Source organism: Protopterus annectens, chromosome 6.part1, assembly GCF_019279795.1.
Source record: "Protopterus annectens isolate FY-2018-M chromosome 6.part1, PAN1.0, whole genome shotgun sequence".
NCBI lineage: Eukaryota > Metazoa > Chordata > Ceratodontiformes > Protopteridae > Protopterus > Protopterus annectens.
The window spans coordinates 119365194-119378282 of record NC_056738.1 but is presented as its reverse complement, the minus strand read 5'-3'; the positions used below and the strand labels follow the sequence as shown (position 1 = coordinate 119378282).

Here is a 13089-nt window from a genome sequence, read left to right as displayed (position 1 = left end):
CAGAGTACCCACAAACTACAACATAGGAGGTAATCCCCTGAAATCTGAAGAAGAAATAAGGGATCTAGGGACCCAAGTAGATAGCCAGCTTTCCTTTGATAACCATGTTGCCAAAGTGGTTAGAAAATCCTTCTATGTGACCCATCTGATCATGAAAGGGTTTGCATCAAGATCTAAGGATGTAATGGTGCCCCTCTACTCTTCCCTCATCAGACCCATTATTGAGTACAATGCACCAATTGGAATGTACCTGGCTAGACATCTCCAGCAGCTGGAGAGACCACAGAGGTACCTAACCAAGAGAATTACTGGCCTCAAACAGTTGCCCTATGCAGCACGACTGAAAACGCTAAGACTGTTCTCTGTTCCATACTGCTTTCTCAGAGGCAATCTCTGTCTAACGTACAGAGCCATGTCCAACCCAGAATTGTTGAACATGCTCCATCTTAGCAACACCAAATCTAGTTGAGCTATACGCTCTAGGGATATTAACCTCAACACAACAATGAATAGAACATGCTGGAGGGATAGATTCCCTTTGCAGAGACTTCCCTTACTATGGAACAGAGTCCCGATCTACAGGGCCCCTCACTATCACTCTTCAAGAGGAACCTTGATGAGTGGATGGGTAACAGAAAGTTCACACCGGGGATCACAGCAACAGCACTACTAAATAGGGGCCAAGGGTACTAGCTGCTAGTACAAGGGGGGTCTAGGGAACTACTAAAGGGGCAGTGAATACCGCACAATGTGGCTGGGCTAATATATGCCTTTGGGCAGATAGCTCAGTACCAACCTATGAACCTACTAGAGAATGACATAGCCTAAATCTCATCAATGTCTACTAAACGTCTGGATAACAATACTGCGAGGGTGTCAGTCTTCTATCTTTATGCCTCAACAGATATTGACTGAAAGTTTCATCAAAGCATCAGCCATGCGGTCAGGCTTAGATCTTAAATGCTGAAAGCTGTTTACCTGGCGTGAGAGACTCAAAACTGAACATATCAGCAGAGCAGCATGTATGATAGCAAAATCTAGAACAGTTGAAGCCAAACATCATATACCAATTTTGCATTTCTAGTGGCATGAAGATTAATAGCTATGTTGCCATCAGAACCAAGACAAGCCTCGCCACTATTGCACTGAGTCATAAACTGCTTACATTTAGCTCATGTACTGTTTTAAAATCACTTCTGGCCACTGCACATTGTACATTGCTATAACTTCTTATGTCACTATATATTTTCTGAAATCAGTAGGCTAGCATAAGAACAATGATAAATAAAGTACTGTAGTCCAGTTGTAATGTAAAATCAAACTGAAATTAAGTAATAAACAGTCGTGTACTGAAAAAAGAAGTTATGTACTCACCATAATGTTCCATGTATGTTGTCCATCTCACCTTCATTCTTAGCAGGTTGGGTTCAGAATGGATCCTTGGTTCTGACTCAGTCTTAAACAAAGCTCGAGGTCTTTCACTAGCTCATGTCTGAAAACCCTATCCAATGATGCACTATGAGAGCTCCCCAGATCTTGTTTGCAGATATAGCTAAATAAAGGTCACTGAATACATACTACAACAATGAAGAAGATCAGAGGATATTAATAGCCAATTGCATCAGATCAGTCTTCCACGAGTGAAAGGCTGGGAGAAGGAGGGTGAGATGTAAGAATGAAGATGAGATGGACAACACACATGGAAAATTATGGTAAGTACTTAACTTCTTTATGTGATGTTGTCCTATCTTGTCTTCAACCTTAGCAGGTTGGGATAGAGTCTCTAGCACCATCTTTCTTGGGTGGCTCAAGGGAGAACATTCTTTAGAACAGTGGATCCAAAGGAGGCCCTGTTCTTGGAGGCCAAGTCAACTTTGTAATGAGTGATAAAGGTATGAGACCCTGTCCATGTTGCTGCAGCACAAATGCTGTCAATAAGTAGTCTCGCTCGAAAGGCAGAAGAGGCTGCAATGACTCTTGTAGAATGACCCTTTACTTTACGGGAAAGTTCTTTGTTTTGAGATTGGCAAGCAAAGGTAATACAATCTGATAGCCATTTCGAAAGTGTGACTTTTGACACAGGAACACTTTTCTTTGAGTCTGAAAAGAATACAAATAATTGATCAGATTTTCTGAAATCTTTTTTCATGTGTAAGTAGAAATGTAATTGTCTATGTACACCCAGTTGGTGCAGGAGATATTCTGCCTTGTTGCCATAATTAAGGAAAAAAATGGTAGATCTATGGACTGATTCAAGTTAAATTCTGAGCATACTTTGGGTGAAAAGGATGGGTTAATTCATAGGAATACTCTATCTATACTCTATCTTTGTGGAAGAGCATGTAGGGTGGCTTTATGGATAATGCTTGCAGCTCTGAGACTCTTCTAGCAAAAGTAATAGATATCAAAAGAATCTTTTTCCAAGTCAGATACTTGAGATTGCAGGATGATGCAGGCTCGATTGGGGAAGAATTAAACATGATAATACAAAACTCAAGTCCCATGGTGGTGGACGGACCTTAATAGGTGGTCTTAAGAGTACCTTTAAGAAATGCTTTGCAAAGTCTGTTGGACATCACATTAGGGCCGGACTCTCCTAAATGGAAATTAGATATGGCAGCTAACTGGACCCGGACAGTAGCTGCAGCTGCCCCTTCATTAAACAGCTTTGCTAGGAATTTAAGAAGAGAAGCTATTGGAGCAGAGAAGGGACTGATGTGATTATTCAAGACCCATGAAGAAAATATTTTCCATTTGCTCCTATATAACCTTCTTGTCGATGCCTTATGAAACAAAATGAGGATATGCTTTACTGATGTAGAAAGGTTAGGGAGCCTGGCTATGACTGGAATCGGAGCAGCCAAGCTGTCAATTTGAGGATTTGAAGGGAGGGGTGGAGTATCCCTGATGCATGAGTCAGACGGTCCAGAACTGGGTCCAGAATCCATGGCTCCTCCTGGAGATGAGGCCACATGAAGGAAACCAGATCTGATAAGGTCAGTATGGGGCAATGAGTATTAAGTTCCTTCCCAAGTGACTGGCTTTCTGAAGAACTTTTGGTATCAAGGGAAAGGGAGGAAAGGCATAGAGGAGACCAGAGGGCCAATCGTAAACAAGTGCATCCCTTGGTGACTCCCCTGGAGGGGGGATAAGGGCAAAGTAGCTGCTGCATTTGGTATTTATGGATGTGGCAAAAAAGCCACAGCAAGGCTGTTCCCATTTGCGGAAAATCTTTTCTGCTACTTCCTAATTTAGGGACCACTCGTGAGGCATCAGAATTGCTCTGCTGAGCATGTCTGCAATCACACTGGATTTTCCCAGGATGTGCGTTGCTATCAGAAAGCATTGAGAGGAGGTTGCCCAGTGCCATACTCTTAGGGCCTCCTGACAAAGGGGGTAAGATCTGATTTCTTCTTGTTTGTTTATGTACCATACAGCTGACATGTTGTCCATCTGTATTGTAACAGTTCGTAGTGGAAGGGAGTCCTGGAATGCTTGCAATGCTAAAAGCACTGCTCTCATGTAGAGGACACTGATGTGCAAATGGACCTTGTGGTCCTGCCAAGTGCCTTGAACTGTCCTTCCCAGATAATGCCCCCACCACCCTATCTGGGAAGCATCCATGGTCACTGTGGCCAATGGCGGAAGGGGAACAAAGGGGCAACCTAATGTCACATGGATGGAGTAAAGCCACCAACGAAGATCTCTCCTGCAGGATTCCATTATCAAAATTTGGTGGGACATGGATAGCTCCTGCATGGACCACTGAGTGAATAGTAGACACTGTAGTATTCTCATGTGCAGCCGTGCTAATGGAATCAGGGTTACTGCAGTTGCCTTGGTTCCCAATACTTTGAGGACTGTTCTTGCTTGAACTTTTTTCTTGGAAAGGAGGTTTAGGACCTGACGTCATAGGACTTAAACACTTTTGGTAGGAAGCTTTGCCATCATGTTTGTTGAATCTAGATCTGCTCCTATAAAAATGATACACTGGGATGGCAACAAGGTAGATTTTTCATAGTTTACTGTGATTCCTAGGAGAGAGCAGAGATGTAAAGTGGTATCCCTCGCTTTGGATAGTAGATGCTCAATGGTGGTAGTTACGAGCCAGTCATCTAGGTATGGAAACACTCGGAATCCTAGGCATCTCAAGGGAGCTGCTACTACTGCCATACACTTGGTGAACACTCTGGGGGCTGTAGTGGGGCCAAAGAGAAGAGCTCGAAACTGGTAGTGAGTGGCTTCCAGCCAAAAGTGCAAATGACTCCTGGATCGCTTGTCCATTTTTATGTGGTAGTATGCATCCTGGAGATCTATAGAGCACATCCAATTTTCTTGTACCAGAAAAGGTAATATTGACTGTAGTGTTACCATCCGGGACATTTAGCACTTAAATTTGCTTATTCCTGCTCTGCACTTGTTCAGAACTTGTAAGCACTAAATAAGCTACTAATTACTATAGCACTCAACCTTCCTCATTACCTCGAGGAAAACAGTTTTTGTACTTACCTTTCTCACTTGCTTACAGGAAAACAGCTCTTGTACTCACTTTCCTCACTTATCCAGAAGAAAATATTTTTTTATTCAGGCATGTCCAAGGGTCAGCTCCCAGTGTTCTCTCCTGTCTATCTGATGAATCTGGGCATCTTGAGGCAATGTAGAAATTGCCTCATGTACACAGACAACCCTTTCCTCCTACCACCTAACACAACAACCTGTGAGAGATGCACTTATCTAGCCAAACTGGAGGTGAAGCTTTCTCCAATCAAGACTGAACTTGACAGTCAAGAGGAGAAGGTAAACATTTGCACCACACCACACTCATCAAATAATCTCACTAAATCTACACCACCAAAATCCACACATAGTAACACAAAAACATTCTTGGAGACTCTCAATAATAATCTGTCTAAGCAAGAGAGACCTACAAAGCAGAAACGCAAGCAACCTCCATCCCCTAGTACAACCCAAATGACACACAGCCCACAGACTCAGTGTGCTACTCAACCACAGCCAATAAGGCAAAACAATGTACCCAACACACTAGTCATAGGTGAATCTATAGTCAGGCACACTGATGTCTCACTCACCAGGCTAAACAAGGAGAAGGTTACTATCAGCTGCCTGTCGGGTGCCAGGATCCACCACATAACCCACGCACTCAGGTCACTCCACAACAAGTACAAATATGACTCTGTCATTGTCCATGTTGGTGTGAATGACCTGAGATGTACCTCCCTGGACTACATGAAAAGAGACATGGAAGAGCTCTCTGATCTTGTAGCCCAGGCAGGTATGACCCTAGCCCTGAGCAGCATTCTGCCATTGCCCAGAATGATACCACAGTACATGGACAAAATGATTGACTTCCACAATTGGCTAAGCTTCTGGTGTCATTCTAAGAGAATCCAGTATCTGTCTGCTTGGGATGACATGGTCAACAGACCATGATGCTTTGCCAGAGATGGCCTGCACCTGTCACCCCTGGGATTCCAGATACTGGCTAAGGCTCTTGCCACCCCTATAGTGCCTTTTTTAGGCAAGGTTCAAATGACAAATTCACCACCGTAACAGGAACAGGCAAGCAAAAACTGAGGGCAATGCTACTCAATGCTAGAAGTCTAAATCTCAAAATACACTCACTCGAGGCACTCCTTCAAATGGAGAACATTGATTTCTGTTCAGTGACTGAGACCTGGTTCAAGGCTCCAGAGAGCACCCCTGCACTACTAGGCTATAACTCATACCACACTTTTTGGCCATGTAACCTGGACCGAAAAACCAAAGACGGAGGTGTGTACATATTCATTAAGGATATCCACACCTCCAGGCTAGCTGCTCAGCATAATACATCCGAGGATATCCAAGCGCAACTAACTCTGGGCAAAACTGCAATCCAAATTGTAGCTTGCTACAGATTCCCCACCATACCCCAGGATTCCCACTCCTCTTTTCTTGATGTACTGGAAAATATTAGGGTTCAACCAAACACCCTAATAATGGGCGACTTCAACTACCCCACCATTAACTGGGAAAACTATTCATGTACCAACTCCTTAGCTCAATGCTTTCTGGAATTCATGAACTCCAATGCCCTGGATCAACTTATCCACACCCCCACCAGGGGCAACAATATCCTATACTTAGTCATTACCAACATGAGTGACTGGTGTTCCACACCTGAAGTCAACTCCTCGTTGGTCCAATCTGACCATAAGCTAATCACTCTGGATATCCACATCCCGCCAAACCCCCATTAAGGAAACCATGGTAAAAACTTTCTCCAAAGCCAACTTCATGCTTCTTAAGACAGAAGTGGTGAACTTTATGACACCCATGCAGATGGACAATAGAGTTACAACTGCTAAATCCTACACAAATGCACTCTATAAGCACTTACACGAGTGCATGGATCAAGCTATTCCAAACAGAACCAAGATGCTATCCTCCAAAAAAAGGATGCCAATCTGGTGGTCCCCTGCCATAAACAAACTTTACAACAGAAGGAAGAAACTGTTGCAAAAGAGAGTAAAATCCCATGAGTGGAGGAGCACCCTGGTCAGCCTCAGTAAGAAGCTGAGATCCCTTACAAGATCCTCTAAAGCTAGCTATGAAAACAAAATCACCACTAATTCTAAGGACAACCACAAAGCATTCTATAGCTGTGTCAAGAATTTCGATGGCAACACCCAGATCTGCTCTGAGTTACAGCACAACGGCACAAAAATTACAGAACCAACTGATATTGCCAACATCCTGGCAGATAGGTTCAGTGCTAACTTTACCCCCCCCCCCCACCCCCTAAAGGGCCTATATCTATACAGGAAGAATGCAGAGTCCCTGTAATCCCAACTAAGCAGGTAGAAGCTGCACTCTCTAAACCCAAAAACACAGCATCCATGGGACCGGACAACATCCCAGGCTGCGTTTTACATGAACTTCAGAATGAACTGGCTCCCCACCTGAGCACCATGTTCAATAATAGCCTTGCATCAGGCTTTGTGCCCACTGAATGGCGCACAGAAACAGTTATCCCACTCCACAAAGCGGGGGGGCCACCACTGATCCCGGGAACTATTGCCCTATTAGCCTGACGAGCCTGGTCTACAAGGCCATGGAACGTATCATCATGGAACTCATAAACAAAGACATTGGTAACCTCCAAACTCTGGATCCCACCCAGTTCGGGTTTGTGAAAGGCAGATCATGCCTCCTGAACCTGATCGACTTCATTGAGGCAATCACCAAAGATGCAGATGAGGGTAAGGTGGTTCACACAGCCTATCTTGACCTCGCCAAGGCTTTTGACACCATCCCCCATTCTGGAATTATAGCTAAACTCACTAAACTAGATATAAATCCCTAAGTCACAAGATGGTTTGCCAACTGGCTCACTGACAGAATCCACACTGTAAAAGTTGCAGACTCCAAATCTGACCTCAAACCAGTGACAAGTGGAGTACCACAGGGTTCAGTCCTGGGACCTCTCCTGTTTGGTATCTACTTCTCTGAAGTACAGGCTAACACAGAAGGCCTCTGGCTAATGGAGTTCACAGATGACTGCAAACTAGGAGCCATAGTCAAGTCCCCAAATGATGTGGACATTCTACAGAAGGGCCACGTTGAGACAGATGCCTGATGTCAGAGCCATGGCCACAAGCTCAATGCCAAAAATTGCAATGTCATCCTCTTTGGTAAAAACTCTGTACCCATGAACTACAACATAGGCAGCAATCTACTTAACACCTAATGTGTGATAAGAGACCTTGGGACCCAGGTGGACAGTAGTCTTTCCTTTGATAGTCACATCGCCACAGTAGTCAGAAAGTCCTTCTGCATGACACACCTCATCAAAAAAGGGTTCTCATCCAGGAAAAAAGAGGTCATTGTTCCCCTCTACTCGTCACTCATTAGACCCATTATAGAGTACAATGCCCCTTTTGGAATGTACCTCACAAGACATCTGCAGCAGCTGGAAAGGCCACAGAAGTACCTCACAAAGAGGATTACTGGCCTCAAACAAATGCCCTACACTGACAGTCTCAAAAACCTCCAGTTTTACTCCGTAGCATATCACCTACTCCGAGGGGATCTCTGCCTAACATATAAAGCTATGTCAAACCCAGAGCTGTTGGACATGCTACACCTAAAGAAATACCAATTCCTCTGAGCTACATGTTCTAGGGACCTAAACCTTGTCACCACAATAAACAGGACATGCTGGAGGGATAGATTCCTGTCCCAGAGACTTCTCATACTCTGGTACAGGCTACCCATCTATGTCAAGCAAAGTTCTTCATTAGCACTCTTCAAGAAAAGTCTTGATGAGTGGATGGGAAATAGGAAACACACCCCGGGGATCACTTCTGTGTCTCTGCTCGACAGTGGCACAGGAAAATAACTTTCTTGAGTGGCGTAAGCCAGGGAACCTTGTTGGCTAGGCTTACATAGGCCCTTGGGCTGATAGCCTAGTATCTACCTATGAACCTATGACCTTTGACTTTCTTATTGATTTGTTTAATTTTCTGAGATCCAGGATGGGTCTCCAGCCCCCTGTTATTTTTGGAACTAAAAAGAACCTTGAGTAAGTTCTGGATCCTATTTTGTCTGCGGGGACTGCTTGGATGACTCTTTTGTCTAGTAACTTTTGTATTTCTAGAGTTCCCTGATCCCTTTGGCTGGATGTAACATCTGGGATTTTTTTATGTTTGGGATGGGGAAGGTAAAGGGTATGGAGTAATCTCTGTGTACAATACTTTGTACTCATTTGTCTTTTGTTATTCCTAGCCAGGCTTCTGGGTACAAAGAAAAGCGGTCCCCAACTGCCTCCAGAGATGGACAAGTGGGCCTCCTTTCAGGAATGCTGAAAGGGCTTACCAAGGAAAGATTCCCTGTCACCCTGATTTTGCGGATCCCTTCTGCCGCGTGATCAGCATCTTCCATTAGTATTTCCCCCTCTGCTCCTAAGGGAAGAATCACCACGTGTGTCCTGGAAAGCTCTCTGGGATTTTGGAAACCACATTTTTCCCTCCTTTCTGACCCTTTGTGTAAGGTCTGGTAGGTAGGGAAAAATGGACTCCAACGGCAGAGACAGTCTTTTCTTCTTGCTCACACCTGGTCAGTGTGTCTTTGACTTTTGGCTCGAACAAAGACAAGCCATCAAAAGGGGCATTCACAAAAGAAGATTTGAAGGGCTCTGCAAAGTCACACAAGTGCATCCAGAAATGTCTCCTAAGGGGAAATTCCTAAACCCGCTGCCCTGCTCGCTCCATCCTTTGCATAAGAAATAAGCCTCATGGATGAGTTGACCACTGTGGTTAAGGTGGAGAGCTGACAGGAAACCTTGTCTGATACCCCTTTAGCTACTGAATTTTGGAGGGTACCTCCTAGCTCTTTTAGGAGATCTCTCTGAAGCCTAGTAAAGTGAGTAAGATAATTCAGTAAGCTGAGCACAAAAGTCACTGAAGAGAAGATGCACTTTCCATATCTGTCCATCATACGACATTCTTTATTCAGGGGATGGACAGAAGAGGAAGTCTTTGAAAGTTCCTTTTTGGTGGCCACCACCACCACCATAGCATCTACTCGGACTCTGTTGGTAAGAAATTCCTTGTCTGAAGGTGAGGTGATGAAATTGTTTGGCCTCGGAGGAACAGATTTCACTGAGTCTGGAGACTCCCACACCTTTTGACTAACTAATTGTATCAGCTCGTCGAAGGGGGAGATACCTAAGTAGCCAAAGGGTGAAACCCAAAAGCCTTCAAGTATACAGACTCATCCTCAGTAGGGTTCATGGACTTCCAGCTGCCTCTCTGTTTTCGTATTTCCAGGATGTCTGTGAAGGAGATATCCTCAGGGGGCGACAATGGGGACCCTTCCGAATCATCCATGTCTGTATCTGAAGTGATGGACGCCTCTGGGAAGCCGAAATGTTTCCTCTTACATAGCCTCTTCCAAGGGACCTCCTCAGAAGGGGACTCCTGGCTCTGAAGAACCAGAGGAAATCCCTGGAACCAAGGTGGTTGGCTCTGAGGCTGAATTAGGGGTCGAGCTCACCCGAGCTGATGCCCCGAGAGGCAAGTTCATATCAGACAACTGTCTGATCCGACTCCCTTCCCCAGACCAAACTGGAGAGTGTCAGCTCCTAGAGTCCTCGAGTTCAGATGGAGTCAAAGATGGCAGAGCAATGGTCAGAGCCAGGGATCCTGTAATAGGTCACGGTTCCAACATTTCCACTACAATCAGTTCAGCACATTCTGGGTCTGAGGTCCAAAATCAGATTGGAGAAGGAACTGACGGTGAAAGGGTAGGTTTGGTCAGTTCTGAAGCCTTCTGGGTTGGATCCAACAAGAGATCGGTGAGTGATGGTATCCTCAATAGCCTCTGCACCACATGATCCACATCATCATTGGATAGGCTACTGGAAGATCAAGTGGAGGGAGCAGGAGATCTGGAATGCCACAATAAGGGAGACCTTAAAGTTGGAAATACTGGTTCCAATTCCAGGGACTGGCTGTGTACATGAAATCCCAACAGCTCTGAAACTGAAGGAGCCGAGGTAGAAGGCTTCTCTGGCCTGACAGTCTTTGGGTCTTAAGATGAAAGTTTTTGTAAATTTTTTGAGGGCTCCAACTGGGCATCTGATGAAGAGGACCTTTTCCCCGACTTGTCTGATTTTGAAGAGGGGGAACGGTTCGACTTTGAAGGGCCCTGACCTTCTTTGATATCTTCAGAAAAAGGGGTCTTCAATAAGCCTCTCAGAATCAGTTTATTCTTTCTCTCCAGTAGTACCCTATGACTAAAGGAGTGACATATGGCACATGACTCTTGAAAGTGCACCACTCCGAGACAGTACATGCAAACTGTATGTCCATCAGTAATGGACATTTTTTGGCTGCACTTAACATATTTCTTAAACCCTGAAGGTTTAATATCCTTAGACTGCTTGGAAGACATTGTAGTAGTCAGCAACAACAATAGGAAAGCTAATAAACTACAGAAAAAAAACATATCTATCTATCTATATATACATATATAGATATATATATATATATATATATATATATATATATATATATATATATATATAAATATATATAGTACTACAACTTTTTTTTTTTTTTTTTATAGGAACAAGAATAACACCAAAAACTACTAAGGGAAAAAAGCCTTCTTTTAAACGGGCAAAGGCAGCCCTCTAATTTAAACAAGCTAGCCTGGTAATTTAAAGATAAAAACAAGGGGAAAAAACCTCAAGGTCAAAACAGCTTTCTAACTTAAATGAGCTTGCCTATACAGTTAAAAGGAAGGAAGCTCTCTAACTAAAACGGGCTTAAGAAATAAATTTGAAGCTGGACTAGGGTAAAAAAAAAAGGCCTTGAGAAGAAAATGATGGCCAACAGCAAAACAACAGAAAGCAAACATACGAAATGTGCTTAATAAACACTATTTAGAATATTACAGTAAAAAAAAAACCTGACAATTATCCAAAATATGTAAATAAGAAAATTCCACTTAGCCAGAGCCAGTAGGAAGCACCCGATCTTGTTTAGCGGCAACAAGATCTGGGGAGCTCTCACAGTGCATCATGGGTTAGGGTTTTCAGCCATGAGCTAGTGGAAGACCTCAAGCTTTGTATAAGACCAGGTCGGAACCGAGGATCAGCTCTGAACCCAACCTGCTAAGAATGAAGGCGAGATAGGACAACATCACATCTCTACTTAACATAGCAACACTGAATATTAAAGCATGCATTATGACTTACATATGTTGCATAGCTTCTTCAAACAGAATAAGATTCATTGCTGCATGGAGTTCATTATAGTGTTCTAAGGCATCTGTTAAAATTCTGTGTAATCTTTCACGGTCAGATACAGGAAAATAACGAGGTTCTCCAACACCATGAGCAAAATGGCAATAAATTAATGGCTCATTGATTAACATGTGTTCATCAACACCCTAAAATGCATAAAAAAAGAGAAAAATTATAAAAAAATACAGTTTTATACAGAGTCAAACCTACATAGGAGCATGCTGCAAGATACTGCATCAGAAAACTAAAAAATGTGTGTGCTTGGTGGAGCAGAGCACGGACACTGCATTACTGAATAATTATGAATAATTATATTAGCTAGTATCAGTTATATTTAATGGAATAACACATGAATTTTTCCGAGAGAGAAGTTCAGAAGTAACTGCTGCAATGTATACTGTTGTGCTATCTAATTATTGTACATTGCGTGTATTTCTATGGAGCTTTTCTCCCTGGGCCTCCGCTGAGAATGGGCTTCTGACCCAGTCGGACTTTCCCAGTAAACAACTGTAAATAAATAAATAAAATAAATAATTCTATTTTCAGTTTCTTTATTATGCAAAAGCATGACCAAATGTGTACATTTCTATTTACTTTACAAAGTGGCCAGTTCCAGTTAGAAATGCAGCTCAGAAAAGTAGTTGTATTGTGCAGTCTACAATTTCAGCAACAGCTATTAATATAAATGTTTTCTTCTCTTGCAATGTAAAAGACTAAAAGGGGATGAATGCAAACATATTTGTAATTGCTTCAGAAAACAGCACAATCTCTTAGTACACAATTAAAGCAGGGTGTGTATTATTTATTAACATAGGTTCATAGGTTCATACTAGGCTATCAGCCCTAGGGCATTTATAAGCCTAGCCAGAATGTGTTTGGCTTTCGCCACCCATTTCAAATTTATTTTGTTATGCCCTTTTTCGAGGTTAGTATACTGTGCCTCTTATTAACAGTGACACAGAAGTGATACCCGGGGTAAACCTACGATATCCCATCCACTCATCAAGATTCCTCTTGAAGAGAGTCAATGAGGGACTCTGCCTAACCTGGACTGGGATTTTATTCCAGAGTGAAGGGAGCCTCTGGGTTATGAATCTGTCCCTCCAGCATGTCCTATTTATTTCAGTGCTGAGGTTAAAGTCTCTCGAGCGTGTAGCTCGATGGGATTTGGATTTTCTGAGGTGCAGCATGTCCATTAATTCCAGGTTGGACATGGCTTTATACGTCAGGCACAGATCGCCTCTGAACAGGCGGTATGCCACTGAGTAGAGCTGGAG

General features: G+C 43.3%; 1 protein-coding gene across 1 annotated transcript in view; it reads right to left on the bottom strand.

Annotated features, from left to right (window-relative positions):
* The window catches only part of LOC122805262 (dynein axonemal heavy chain 11-like), a 4596980-nt gene that overhangs the window by 2013363 nt on the left and 2570528 nt on the right, over positions 1 to 13089 (bottom strand). Inside the window, exon 48 of the mRNA XM_044075350.1 lies at positions 11765 to 11958. Coding sequence (XP_043931285.1) covers positions 11765 to 11958 — 194 coding nt within the window. The remainder of the gene's footprint in view (positions 1 to 11764; positions 11959 to 13089) is intronic.